Source organism: Anopheles ziemanni, chromosome 2 (assembly GCF_943734765.1).
Source record: "Anopheles ziemanni chromosome 2, idAnoZiCoDA_A2_x.2, whole genome shotgun sequence".
NCBI classification, from domain to species: domain Eukaryota; kingdom Metazoa; phylum Arthropoda; class Insecta; order Diptera; family Culicidae; genus Anopheles; species Anopheles ziemanni.
Window position 1 is genome coordinate 91620864 of NC_080705.1, and position 15487 is coordinate 91636350.

The 15487-nt window shown below is 48.2% G+C and overlaps 1 protein-coding gene across 1 annotated transcript in view; it reads left to right on the plus strand.

Annotated features, from left to right (window-relative positions):
• LOC131294919 (protein glass-like) overlaps positions 1–13663 on the plus strand; it is a 54946-nt gene extending 41283 nt beyond the window's left edge. Inside the window, exon 2 of the mRNA XM_058322974.1 lies at positions 11721–13663. Coding sequence (XP_058178957.1) covers positions 11721–13663 — 1943 coding nt within the window. The remainder of the gene's footprint in view (positions 1–11720) is intronic.
• The last annotated feature ends 1824 nt before the right edge of the window (positions 13664–15487 follow it).

Sequence of the window (15487 nt, forward strand, 5' to 3'; positions counted from 1 at the left end):
GATGAAGTGAAGCCAGCATCTGCAGAAGCGCCATCGTTGGCCGTTGGGAAAGTCATCGCATAGCATAGTCGTAACGGGTGTTGGTCGGTAGAAAATTATATGTATACAAGTTTATCAGTGTTATTTCATGCGCTTTCGGGTGCCGTTGTATCCAATTATTATCATACACTCGGCTCCCGGATGGACACAGACGGCGCAGAGAAATGAGCTCGGAAGAAGGGTGGCAGCATTTTCTACCATTTTATAGTGCAGCTTGCAGTCTTTCAACGCGTCTATATCTTCTTTCCACTCTTACCGCACCGTAGAGAAATGGCACTAACTTCGCACACAAAACCACATACCCATTTCTGCCTTTACCAGGATCGGCTACTTGAGGATTTTAAGAAAAAGAACGAACTATTTGATACACGAACGTTAGTAAGTTTTCTTAGTGCCAACAAATCTCGGACCGACGCCCTTTTCGCTACGTCGAAGCGGACAATAGCGACGACTCGATAGAGGCTATAAGAGTTTTGGGATGGATTGGGGCCAAGAAGAAACCGATGGATTCGTGGATAGAGGAGAGGGAGGTGCTACTACAAGTGCGAAAGTAAGTAGCACAAGATTGTAGGACACTCTGGAAGGTGAAAGAACATAAGAGAAAGAAGGAATGCCGAACTCTTCAACAACGGTGCAGCTGCACTTTTCCCATCAACCTTCCGGACTCCGGAGTTCCGAGAGAAGCTTTTGCCTTTAAAATAACGCCCCTCCCCCCACAAAATAACGCTCACACCCGAGCCGGCAACAATGGCGCAGCGCACCAGTTGCATTATGCCGAAGTCGAAGATAGTCGCAACGGCGGCAGCAGCTGCCAAAGTTCTTCCGGGAGGAGGATTTTCTTTTGGGTTTTCTTGGAGGAAGCTCAGAGAACCTGGAGGAGCTTTCATTGTGGGAAGACGGCGCTGCCATCGAGATTGTGCCACTCGAGCTCTCATCGTCCCTTGGCACACTCGCTATGTGTGTCTGTGTGTGTATGTGCTCTTGGAAGCAAAGTGTCCCATTCTCTTCGCCCCCGGTTTCCTTTGAGCCACCAAAACTTCCTCGTGGATAGTTTTCCTTCGTTGAACTTTGGACCGCGCCAGACGGCTGTGGATTTCTTTTATCCTGCTTTACGTGCGAAGGGATACGGTAATGATAATGGTGATTTCAAAGACCGAGCGCGAGTGGAAAGCAAGGGTAGAGCCATGGGTGACGCTGATCGGATAGGACTTGGTTCACTTCCTGGGCACTTCCGGGGTCGCAACGAAGATGTTGGCGCTGGAAATGCTTTTCCCAGCGAGCCGATCCCTTTCATTCGATGGAGAGGAAGTGAAATTCTGCAGGCATTTTCCCACTTTTTTTTCTTCCACGGCCATCTCCAAAATGGCGGTAACAGCCGGTACGGGGCAATAATTCTTCGGCAGACTTTCGACGAACTCCAAACTAAAGGCAGATTTTTTTTTCTTATTGTGCACCGAAATTATACCAATCCTATTTTCCCGTGGATTTTCCCACCAGAGTTCCCGGTGGCTCGGCGGGAAAACGGATGGGTGCAGGAAACGGGGGTACTAACGTCGATGTTGGCTCGCGGTTCAACGAATCCTTTCTTGTCCTCGGGAACAGGGGCGGGTGTTTTGAAGAATTTATGGTGCGGGTTCCTTCCAAGCCCGAGCCGAGCCGACAAGATGTGCTGATCTGATCTATTGGATTACTTGAAACCCGTGCCTGGGAGTTGGTAGCCACGTTGCCGAAAGTCCTCTTTTCCTTGAATTGTTATGTGGAAAAAAAGAAAACTTGGATGAAGATGCCTTTAGCAGCTTGAAGAAGGGAGACGATGGAATTTGTCGGAGTATGAAAGTTCTTCTTGGGTCGATAGCTATTCCTTAGCTAACCCTTTAATATGAAGAGGTTCCGACGATACTTGAAAACAAGCAAAATTACACACTTCAATAAATTGCAATAAATGAATTGAAGGAATAGATGAATCTATTGTCAGCTTAAATTACAACAAACTGTTAATGATCAAACACGAAAGTGTAAATGCACCGTGAATTTAATTTAGTGAAACATTTTTTACTCCATTGAACAGATTGAGTGCATGGTCTACACTCGTAAAACGGTGAAAATAGACGCTTAGAACCCTTCTATGTGATAGCAATTAGAATACTTCTTTTTTTCGCCAGGCCGTTAGCCGCTTTGCTAGGCTCTTCGATCAGTAAAATGGAAACTAATTGCTTGGAGCAGAGCCTGGTGCATGGTGATGGCGCTCGGAAATCCGATTTTCGCTCCATCTGTCACTTAACGAATGGAACAAAAACATTACCATGGACCCTTTTTTTTACGCCCAACCTATTGCGTATTTCACATGCACATGCACTTGTTCGGTTTTGTGTTAAATTGATTCCGCTAAAAAACAAACAAGTCAAATAATTTCCGTGCAAATCCTGGCAAATAAAAAAAAGGTAAAATTTTATCCGTTGCTCGCATACCTAAGACAGGGCAAGAGTTGGCAGGACTTAGTAAGTGTTGATTGAGGTAAAAAGCCGTGTTTTTTCAGAGGTTTTAGAAACATGTCCACCAATGTTTCCAAGCGCTTCGTTCATTTAATCATGGCCTTTAAAAGCAGGAAAAACTCAAACCAATCGTTGCAAAAAGCTACACACAAAAAAAACCCCAAAGCAATAACGGAAGTACACGTGGATGGTAGCCGTGAAAATCCTATTGAAATGAGTACCAATATGAATCACCGATGATAAATTAAGAAGGAAACGGTGGAAAAAATAGATTCGACATGAGTTGAGTGCAAAGCTGCGCTAATTACAAAACGCAATGAATAAAATGGTAAACACGCAAGACAACACAAATGGCAACGAGTGTAACTATCGATTTATTTGTTTTTGTGTGTCTGTTCTCGTATGGGAACCCTTATTCTGACTTCATCTCCAAACCAGAGTTTTCCGCGAATGGCAGAACAAAAAATGTCCACCGAAATGGAAGCGAAACCGTTACACGCTTCTGTACGAGCGTCGACGTTTACGATTGCATTATAATAATCATGATAATGATTATTATTATTACTACTACAACTATTACTACTGCCAACGTCACCACCATCACCACCGAAGGATACCAGTGCGCACAGTGCACTTTTCCGTTGCCGGGGAAATAAAATAACAAATGTTTTCCACGCTCGCCATCGTGAAAAGAAAAGCGATGGCCGGACGGGACTGTTTTCCCCCCACCCACTCGAATCCCATGGTGAGAGGGAAGCCAGGGGGATACGTAATGGCAGCGAGAAACATTTGCTGGCCATTTTTTATTATTTTATTATATTTTGCCAACCGGTTTTCCCAGTCCCGCACACGTGGAAAGGCGTTTCGTTAGTGGCCCTTTTCGCATACATATATATATTTTTTTCCGTCACATTGGATCTTTCGCTTTTTAATGTGTTCATTTTGTTTCTCCGACCCGGCCCGACTTGCGTCAGCATTGCGTCCGAAAAGTATCGTAATGAAAAGCCAGCATCAAGTGGCCGGCGTCGGTTGACTGCGCGTTTCATTTCCTTTGCCCAATTTTCCCGCTATGTTGCGCCAACGGGGTTTCTCTCGCACCGGAACGCAGTAAACGAACCTTTTTTTTCACGTTTATCGACGTTCCTCACATGTTCCGAGGGTTGAGGCCACTTTTTGTGGCTTACAGCAAGAGGGTTATGTTTATTTTAATTTCAATTTTTCAACGATGCTGATTTTCGCCGCCAGAAAAGTTGGATTTATTAACGCAGCTGCAGAGCGAGGCGGTGGTTTGTGGTGAGTCATTTTCGTCGTCGAGTGGTTCCGGGGGATAGAGACCTGTTTTTCACCGTTCACTCGCCAACCATTTCGCGACAGGTAGGATTAAAAAGATGATGATGATGATGACGGCGATGGGAGAAGGATGAGAAATAAGGCAGTACTCATCATCATATTGATGTTATTGTCGATTTTCCATCCCCCCTCCGTTGTGGAGCCCAATTTCGGGTAGTCAGGTGAAAAATTTTCATCTCACCATCCCGCCAACTTTTCCAACTTTTCCACTTCATAACGGTGAAACGCACCAGGCGGAGGGAAAAAAAGCAACCGTCATATTTAAATTGCTTTATTATTCCGTCGTATAACATGAAGCTTTTACGAGGGCTTTTCATTTCGTTGTTTCGTTGGGCCTCGAGCTCGTCGGGGCGAGAAGGACGATGATGGTTTTTCACCGGCATGGTACTGGAAACGTACACCATACGCCACATAATAAATAGGAGTGCGTGAGTATCTCGAGGCAAGGGGAAATTTTGTTCCTTTTGATGGTTTGATGGTGATGAAAAGTCGTATTTTAAATGGCAAATAGAAAGAAAATGAACGAAGAAAAAAACATGAAGAATTTAAGGAATTTAAGAACAGATGACTTAAAGAAATGATGAAAATATTTAAGGTAAAAAATAAGAATAAGTTTCCCAATTCATTGAAGCAGGAACTCAACACGAAAGTACACATGCATTTACAGAATGAAAAGTATGTTGTTCTATAAATAATAGAGAATATTCGATTCTCTGGCGTTATTGGAAAGTCACGGCCGACCGACGACAAGTTGAAGGCCTACGCTCGAGGGTAATGCAGCCCAAGAAAGCCTCACTCGACGTGACGTGAAAGGAGGCAGTAGAAAAAAAAGGAAACACTGCCTGTAAGGAACCGAAAAGTTGGTGGAAAAGTTGCTCAACCTGTCGACAACCTGTCGACAAGCCCTCGTTTGCACCTCGTTCGTGCGTTTCCTTCGACGCGTGCGGGGCGAAATTTTCTTTTACAGACCCGGCCAATAAAGGTCACAGCAGGAGCCCGGAGCGTTTACAGCGATTCACGTTCTCTCTCTCTCTCTTGGGGTTGGTTAAACATTTTCTAGGTAATCCTGTTCTTTTATTTATCCTTCACTTCTCTGCCATCGATATTCCACTCACCGAGCGCACCGTCCTTATGCTGCTTATGCTGCCCACCGCCGTCGAATGACTCGGGTTTTCGAGAGGAAAAGCGTACATAAATAATCAGAGCACGTGCGCCATTGCCTTCTTCCCTTACACACACACCTGACACAGCCAGGTCGTGTTGCTTTAGAATCCTTCATCGCTTACAACGCACTGGGGTGGGCAAGACGTTTTCCTCCAATCGCCTTCGCACGTTGACGTCTCTCGTTGGCAAAGATGATGTTGCGAAAAGCGATCGAACGGACCGAAAAGGGAAATAATAAAAATCAGCAGCTACCGGCAAACCGGTTGACGAAACAACGCCGGTAAACAATGGCGCAGGGCGGCAACATCGTGGCGGCAAACCGGCACAGCATAACGGCGCCTGGAACCTCGTTTCCTTAACCTCTGGCCCTCCCCCACCCCACCCGCTTTCCACCAGTTGTGTCGATCACGTCGACGGACATGTACTCAATGGAGCGAATAAAATAAACAACATAAATAACGAACTTTCTATCGTCCGTGTCGCGCGCGCGAAGTCTTTTCCGACCGTCGCCACCGGTAATCGGTGCAGCTCGGGATGGGATTGGCGTCGTCGCTCCACTTTTCCCGGGGTCCTTTTTTTGTTCCTCCTCCATTCATTCTCCGTAAGGTTGTGTTTTCCTTCTTTTGGATTTTCCCCCCAAACACGAAGATGCCAAGCGTTTTTTATTTCTTCGTTTCCCAAGGCTCGTGTCAAATATTTCTGTAATATTGTTTTTTTTGCTTTTCCCAGGTTCTGGCTGTTCGGAAAAACATATACGCTAGACCCTCCCAAACAACAGGTTTCCCGATCCGAACCACTGTTGTTGTCGTTATAGAATGTTAACTTTTTTTCTCCAAATCTAAAGAAGTAGAACCTCGATTTGTTCTACTACGGTTTTCCGGTTCGATTTTCTTGTCTTTTTCCTGAAAATGTTTTCCAATTGAGTTCAGGCTTCAAAGGCCGGCCAAACTGTTGCTCGTTGCTCGAGCGAGTGGAAAGTAAATAATATGCATTGAATATGGATTTTTAAACGGCATAGTAGAAACGACCCGAACGATTTCCAATCGATTTTTCGTTTTATTGTGATCGGAAAAGTATTTACAAGCAAACCTCCATTCGATTGGTGGCGGCACCGAAGGTTTGTGACGGTAGGGCAGCAGATGTAGCTAACATTTTACAGTTCATAATTTATAGGCAGTTCGAGAGGGTACTCAAAGTAGATTGTTTGCCGGAAGTTACTGCTACGATCGTCGTTTGCTCGATGTTTAATAATCTCTAGCTCCATTAAGGTCGTTTGTAGAAGCTACAAAAAATACTCCTTTGTTCGAACATGTTCACTCTCTCGCACACTTAATTCAGGGCACACCAAAGTCATCTCGATTGCTTGAGCAAGGATTAAATCAATCAGCTTACTGGCACTTTTCCACCTCGGTGAAGCTTCTCCGGAAGGCGCACTTCCCATGCATTAACCTGACGAGCGCACATGAGGAGCGTCTTTTCGAAAACTTTCTAAAGCTAAAAATCATCTCTCACCTCCTCTCCTCCTTCCTCTTTGCCCGTCCAGAGAACATTACAACCACCATCTCCCCCGAGGACGCGAGGACAAAAGAAGGACACTTTATGAACTATGCGGCAAACACTTCTTTATGCTGTTGCATGCTGTGGCTCTTGAGCGCGCCGGTGCGCATCTCCTGTTGCTTTTCGCAAACCCCCTCCCAGTGGAACTTCTTATCATGCACTACCGCCAGCCCCGCGCACCACCCCCATTGGACTACCGGAAATATTCCTCCGAGTGGTTTGTGCGGTGGAAACTTTTCTCCACCTTTTGCCCGGTGCGTACCTCACTCTGCTGCCGGTTGCGGTCGAACCGAAATTTCGTCCTCAGACGGATTCCCTCGGTGTCATCTCTCCGATGTCTCTCCTTATCGCTCTCACTTGTACCGTGGCCCATTCTTCACCTCCTTTCCGATGGGTGTGTCCCGTAGGTCGGCGTAAACTTCGCTTCGCTGCGAATGTACTCGAGGCAACACATAAAACCTAAGCGAACATGAAGCAACAGTAAAGGTGAGCAGCGTTGGTTTTCCCGACCACAAACCGAACCGAGCCGGCAACGACTATGACGACGACGACGACGACGACGTTGGTGGTTTGTAGTTTAGCGCAGTGGCATCATAATTTATAAATTAATGTAAATAATGAATGGCACAATGAACGTCCCGCGGATTCCTAGCGCCAGGAGCTCGGGAGGGGGCGGGGAAATAAATAAACCGCAGCGTCTTCTTTGGCCGGGGAGCGCGAGAGGCAATGCGGAGAAAGTGCCCCGTTGGATAATCATTTATGAAGAAAGGTAAAACTTTGACAGCAAATGAGTGCCGTACTTAACATGCGTTGGTTTTTTAGGCTTGGCGGAGAGGGAAGGGCAAAAATAAAAAAAATGGAAAAGCGGCGATGTAAACATTTCCCACCCACTCACACGGAGAACGCGAACTTTACGGACGGTATTAATAATAGAGAAATTACGGCAATGTTTATTGAAAATTATGACAACTTTTGCGTGACGTTTCGTATGCTGCAGAGACAACCCGAAAGCGAATGGGGAAGTTGTGTGTGTTCTCTTCCTCTGTTCCGTTTGCCACCTTGCCACCACCCCGAAAAAAGATCCCCAATTCGTCATTCCATCCAATTATGCCAACCTTCACCGCGAATCAATGGTTTTACGTCACGAAACGAACGGACGACCACCACGAAACCGTACGTCAAACCGTGATGCCGATGGTAACTAACTATCTGCGCAAACATTATGCAAATTTTTCCATCATCATCATCGTCGTCATCAGCGCCATCGTCATCGCAAACCTGTAGCGATGGGTGGAGTGGTGGTTGGGAGGAGGGAAATCAGGACGTTGGCCACGATATTCATCATTACTTATGGCGGATTATGAAGTCATAAATTACTGTAAATAAACGTCATTATAACGGCACGGCGGTGGGCGTTTATTTTATTTTTCCTACCTCCCCTCATACTCCAGGAACTTATAGCTCCCCTCCCCCTATTTTCGCTTTTCCACCCCGCCGGCCGTGTTGGTGCTAAGTCGCGAAAGCTTTCCTTGAATACAAAATTTAGCGGTGCCGTCAAAATTACTCGCAGAACTGTGGCCGGGTAGTTTTATTTTTCCGTCTCCATGCCATCGGTTCCATTCCGGTTTTCGCCGGGAAGGAAAGATACCACGTCCGGTGGGTGCTCTTTTCAAACCGAACGGGTTTTTTTTTCTCCCCACCCGGCTATGTTTTCCCTATTTTACAACACCCCAACCGGAAGCGTCGTGGACGGAGCGATTTGTTTGTTGTTTATCGGTTGAAATGTTTATCACACACTCTGCGCTCTTTCTACAATCGCCGTTTCGCCATTTTTGTTCGGCACAACAAAAAAAAAGAAAACAGGTTGGGTAAATTAAACAACCACGCAACATTCGAAACGTCTTTATTGCGGTGATAAAGATATCAGCGAAACTATTTAAGACGGAACGGAAAGCGAAGCGAGCGAACTGGTTGAGTGGAAGGCTCGTAACTGTGTGTGAGTGTAGCGTAAATCGCAAGCAAAGTGGTTTACGACTCACTGCAACGGTGGTTGACTTTATCCTTTAAAGAATCCTGACATAAATAGAGGGATAAAGTGTTCTGGTAATTGTCAAAAATATATATCAACATGTTGATATAAATTTGTTTAATTGATTATGAGAAAGTTTGCTAGGAAAAAGCGTGGACAAAGATCAAATTGCGATTATATGTTGCTGAGTTTTTACGATCTATATTAGTGAGACATTCAACTGCATTATTCGGTTTATTTGAAAAAGGTAAGGCAGAAAAATCCTCGTCAGTGCAAATGTCCCCTTCTCATCACCAATTCTAAAGACCACCAAACTCAAGCATAACTCTGCAACACTCTCCGCAAACACTTGTGCTCGAATTCGTGTCATTTCAAATTCCTCTTTGCAAAACAACAAGTGGTCAAAATCGTCATCAATTCTGTCGACAGTTCACAAACAAAAAAGCAGAATACGTTGTACGGGTAATATTTATTGCCGCTTTCTCTCGAGCCTCCCATCGCAACGGAGCAGTTTTGGGTTCTCGACGCTCAAGCACTGCAGGCAGCATTGCACAACAACTCAATCCAAATCCGCAAATCTGTTCCCGTTGCGAAACTGCTGATCTGAGGAATTGCAGCAAACAAAACGGAGCCCTGTTGTTACTGCACTTCTTCGAACACAACAAACCGTCGAGCGGCTGTTGCTTGTTTACAGATTCCTTTCGCTTATCCTCCCCTCTGAAGGGGAGGGGGTGGCTGCTACTGCCGCATGTTCTTAATCCGTCCGAAATGAAGTTTTCGAGTGCTTGTTCGGGTCCGTTGCAGGGATTTTCTTTTGCCAAAACCGACCGGCCCAAAACGAGGTCGTCTGTCTTGTGCTTGTGTGGGAGTGTGCGGTGGGGCAAATGTTTGAGAATGTATTCATTTGATTGTGCCAACTCGGTGGGTTGTGGAAAGCCACCACAAGCAAGGGAGGATACTGGTCGAGAGGTGAAAATGAATGGCATACGAAGGTCCCGGCATGCCATAACGAACCGATTTACATCGAGGAGGTAGGTGAGGGGTAATACCGCCGAAAACGCGTCAAATATTGCTGCATCATAGAGGTGGGAGCTATTTTTGACGAGTTCGATGCATGGCCGGAAAATGGGGAAAGCCCCCCCTCCCGATGAGGCAGCCCATTAAAATATTCGGAAAAGATTTTATAAACACAACACGAGCGCTTCGTTTGCTTTCTCCCTCCCGAGGCGAACGGGGTTGGCCACAATTTCGCAATTTTCCTTCCCAAGAAGAGTGTTTTCGCAAGTGCTCCCAGCCAGCTCTTCCCCCCCCCCCCCCCGCGCGCTTTGTGCACGAGCACGCAAAGTGGTGCATTGCGGTAGAAAATGCCCAAACCCATCCATCGGTCCTCGGTTCGAATGTGCAGAAAGGACGTACCGGAACCCATCCATCCAACACGCGGCCTTTCCTGGCCATTCCGTCTCGCTCTTTTCATCCTCTTTTTTCTCTTGTCTCTGTCACATACGCTGCACGCTTTCCCGAGCGCCCCCCCGCGGCCTCCCCCACGCTCGAAAGCGAGGGCCGAAAAATGAATATAAATGTGGCGAGCCGTGGCCACGAAAAACCGGTTCCCCGGATCGAGGGAACAGGGCGGCTGGCGGTTGGAAAATCCACGCGAAAGAAATGCCGGAGAAAATAACGACCGTCCGTGGCCCCGGCCCGAGCTGTTCTCGGTCGAACAACCCCAATTGACATTTCGATGGAAGCCTTCGGTGGTCGGTGGAAGGGCAAAGTTTCCTGCCGAAGAAAACAAATCCGCCGACTGATACACGCCGGGAGAAGGGGAGGAGTAGAGAGTGTTGGGAGTTTTTTTTTTTGCGGTCCAAACCCTCCCTAGCCAAAAAACGCAGGCCACAGGAACTGGCGCCATCGGCAACGTCCTATTGGAAAATGAAGTTTTCCATTCAACAGTCGGAAACATTCCGGGTTTCGGATGGTGGCTAACGAAGCTAGTTGGCAAAACGGAAAAAACGGCGACCAAGTGGGTTGGATTTTCGCATTTCCCTCCGTGGGGTGGGTGGGGGAAAGATTTCCCGAACGGAAGATGGAAGGAAAGACAAGCGAAGCAACAATTTTCTCATTTTCTACCAAATCCAATCGACTCTGGGTGAACACGCAAGCGAACCCAAACAAGCCATCATTGGCAGGAGGTCGGAAGGGGGGGAGGGGGGGAGGGGAGACATTTTACTTTTGCGGTCAGAGAACACAAAATGTCAGATCATGGGAAAAATGCTACAAAAAAAAAACCGGCACCAAGTAGTGACTAAGGGAAAACCCAGGTTCGAACTCGGGGAGACGGAAAAAAGAAATGGCTCCATGTGATGGCATGTGTCATGCATTCGATTCCGGACGATCCTTCGCTCGAGCTCCCCTGCGCAGCCACGAAATTGCCCCCCTCCCCTTCCCCCCACCGTCTATCACGGGGGGTAAAGTTTGGGGTTATTGCCGTCTGGAAGCAACATCTTCGCCACTCATTGCGTGTTTCGATTGACGATGACGAAAAGGACGATGCGGCAAACGAGCAGAAAACACAGACACACAAACACACATACTTTTGGGGTTTCTGACGCGTCCACACAGGCAGCAGACCGTTGCAGGTCGTGATGCAGTAGGAGATCTCGTACCGTCTCCGTTCTTCTTCTGCAGTCCTTCGGTTCACAAACTCAAACGCTTTCCACATCGTGCAACTGCGATAGGATTGTTTTGCCTGTCTCGCAGGGTCTCGCCAGTCTCGGGAAAACCCTTTGCTTCGTCCTCCGTCCGTTTGGCCGTTTTGGCCGAGGGAAGATTTATCGTAGAGACGCATTGGCATAAGAGTACGGGCTGATGGCGACTGTTGCTTCGGACGAATGGAGACGCCGGACAGAGCGAGTAGTTCATGACTTCTGCTGCGGAATGTCTGGCCGTCAGTATCGATCGACATTAAAGCTGACCTCAACTGTTGCTTCAGCTTGGTCGGTTTGTTTGGCAAGAAGCAGTTTTTTCCAGAGAGAGATTCATTGGTGCTTTTACTGAACTCCGCTTTTTCTCCGTCGTCTTTTCATTTGCAGGATATGGACGCGATATTACGCATCACTTTACCGCCTACCTGCCGAAGCTGGATCCGGACGCGTCCAGCTATCAACAGCAGCAGCAGCAACAACAACAGCCAACATCGCAGCAGCAGCAGCAGTATATTGCACTTGCACCTCTTTGCGCAACGCAGACCACCTCATCGCCGGCGAGTTCCGGCGGAAGCTCCGGAGCGGCGGAAAGTTCCAGTCCGAGTGGGCAGCAAGATGTCGTACAGCATCGGTCGCCGACGCACGGTCCTGGAGGCAGCCAGAAGAAGTCCCTTGCGATGTGTTTCACCAGCACCGGCACCGCTCTGTCGCTGCCGCCGAAGAAGAAGGACATCTACCGACCGTACTCGCTGGACGATAGGCCTCCGAGGCCGAACTACGAGCTGAGGATACCGGCCGAGGAGGACCTGCATGCGGCGCACGCCATCTTGGATCTGAGCGCGTCGACCGCCTTCCTTCCACCGCCGGCACCACACCAGCTTCTTCAGCAGCAACCTCCCGCGCATCAACATCCCCAGTCTCCTCCAACAACCCCGACCGTCATCCTAGTGCCCGCGAAATCTTCCACCAGTGACGTCGACCGGCGGCAGTCGCCACTGCCGACGCATCTCGCGAACCACCAACAGCAGACGTCGACGCCGGTTCCGCTTCAATCGCCCCCGACCGTTCCGAACGCACTCGGATCGCCGGAGCAGAACGAGAATCGGAACAGCACCAACACGCTGCCGGGCTACGGGCATCACCACCATGACCAGACCTCGATGGACTCGTCCTCGGACGAGCTGCAGCAGACGGCCGAGTCCTCGTCGGACTCGGAGGGCAAGAACGGCTCGAAGACGGTCGCGTACACCTACGAGGCGTTCTTCGTGAGCGATGGGCGCTCGAAGAAGAAGATGGCCGACCCGAAGGCGGCCCTCGAGAACAAGGCGAAGTACACGTGCACGGAGTGTGGCAAGCAGTACGCCACCTCGAGCAACCTCTCGCGGCACAAGCAGACGCACCGAAGTCTCGACTCGCAGTCGGCCAAGAAGTGTCACACCTGCGGCAAGGCGTACGTCTCTATGCCGGCGTTGGCGATGCATGTCCTCACGCACAAACTCTCGCACAGCTGTGGCGTTTGTGGGAAGCTGTTCTCGCGCCCGTGGCTCTTGCAGGGCCATCTCCGGTCGCACACGGGAGAGAAGCCGTACGGATGTGCGCACTGTGGTAAGGCGTTCGCCGATCGCTCGAACCTGAGGGCGCATATGCAGACGCACTCGATCGACAAGAACTACCAGTGCGGCCGGTGCCACAAAACGTTCGCCCTTAAATCGTACCTTAATAAGCACCTGGAGTCGGCCTGCTTCAAGGAGGATGGTGCACCGAACTCACCGCAAATGTCACCCATGTCACCCGGCTCGCATGACAGTTCCTCGATGGACGGGTTCCGATCACCTCCGCTCGGTCGGCCATCGATTTCGCTCAAGCGGGAGCGCAACGTAGACATCGAGGGTGACGAGTCGGACGATGCCCTGCACTGCCCGTCGCCCCTCTCGCCCACGCCGCACCTCACCAACACCAGCACTGGCGGGACGAACGGGACAAGCAATATTTTTGTGATGAAAAACCTAACCACCAACCGGTTGGCGCTAACGACAAGCAATACGAACGGAACCACTCCCTCCTCCCACGCTGGTCCGTTGGTGAGTGGTACGACGACGACGGCGGCAGCAGCGGCGGCAGCGGCGGCGGCAGCGGCAGCAGCAGCCGTCCTTGGTCCGGCAGCCATACTGACGGCGTCGGGTCACCTTCACGCCGGCCACCATCAACACCATCAACCGCATCATCCAGTGGCGCAGCATCACTCCCACCATTCGGCGTCGGCGGCGGCAGCAGCGGCGGCAGCGGCGGCTGCGGCGGCCGTCCAGATAAACGTCAACTTTGCCGGGTAACCGATGGTGATCGAAACGAGCGCGAAACGGCCGCCTCCGGTGGTCGCCGCCAGGACCATTCGCATCATTGTTAACTGAACCAGGGGCGCAGTTCGAGGAAAGACAACATCCATGCCATACATCGAGGGCACGAACCACGGCGACCGTTCCGTTTGTAAGTAGTGACTTAAGCATTATACATTTTCCTCTCCAACTATCTCTAACTCAGTCGCTGGGCTGAAGTACGAACACTCTATAGAAACGGAAACTGCTTCAAATGAAACAAAGCTACATAAACATAACAAACATAGTCGAATCGAACAACCAAACACAACCCCTAACTCGTAAGCCCTAACAAACCGTAGCGACCCTGCGTGTGCAATAGAGAACTGAATCAATAGCAAAAACGACCCCCGGTAATGAATGCCCTTACACAACCCTTTGCCGCTTCCTCTGCGGGAAAAGGGGAAGAAACTCTAGCATCTGAACGCAGCAGAACAACAAACCCCATTACAAGGCATTACACACTTTTGCATAGAAACGTTTTAATGAACCTCTCTTTAAATAGAAACCGTTACAAGAAGAACAAAAAAGAAAAAAAGATTGATTAGCAGAGGATGCTGGTGCGGATTCGATACCTAATGAAACCTTTATATACACAAAGTATATATATACATATATTATATTTACACCCTTATACATTTAAAAGTGAACGCAAAGTAACAAACAAATGCAACAACAGAAGAAGAAAAAACCCCCGTAGATCGGCAAACGTGAGTGGCAGCAACTAGTAGCGCATTAGCACTTTGAGCAATAGATGAAAACACTAGCATAGTGAAGAGAGAGAGAGAGAGAGAAAGAGAGAGATCGTTTAAGGGAAGTCGATCTCTAGACCGACGAGAAGGAAAAGAAAACCAAAAGCAATGCCAGCAAGTACACGGCTAGCCGTATCATCCCGCGCAATTCAATACAATTAACTTACTACTACGAATCAATTAATTTTAGGGCTCGGTTTGGGAAAGGAAAGATGGCCCCGTACGAAGGGGTCCCCTTTCCGCCCGCCGGTTAAATAGTGCCCTTATTTATCCTCTCTAGTTCTACTGTATTGCATTTACGCGTAGTGAAACTTACTAACAACAGCAACAAAATACTAACACACATACAAACACATTACACACGGTCAAAAACACACACACACAACACGTTAGTAAAAACACACACACACAGCAGTTACTTTTTACATAAGCTAAACTATAGAAACTCCTATCCTAAAAGGCAAACGTGAGATTGAAAGCGACATTAAAGCAATGAATGAGGGCTCCTAAGGAAGAACAACAAAATGGGACAAACACAATCGGAAAACCAACTGAACTCAATAAGACAAGAAAAAAGTGGGTGGGAAGAGAACGAAGATTACTCTAACGTTGTGATTATTATTTGGAATGAAAAGAAAAAGTTAAAGTTGACCAATTTGCAAAACTCTCTAAAGCAGCTCAATGAAACGCATAAAATTGTTTCTTCTTCTAACGACAGTTGATTTGTTTTCACCTTTTCTCTGGTGTGTTTAAATGAATATCTTCTTCGTCACTCGCTCCTCAACACAATCGTTGATGGAAAAATCGAATCCAAGTTTGTGTCGGCAGGCATAAATTTTCTTGATTCAATCTAATCGCCGACGTTTGCTTCAAAGTAAAGAAAATATTACTCACCTTTTCCGACTCGGCCGAAGTGTTTCAGTCACGCTACACCAAACCATCGACAATTGGTGGCCGTTTGTGGAAGGAATGTGGTATCATTAGCGACCGATGCCGGGTGGGACATGGGGAAAAAAATCGTTAAAGAACT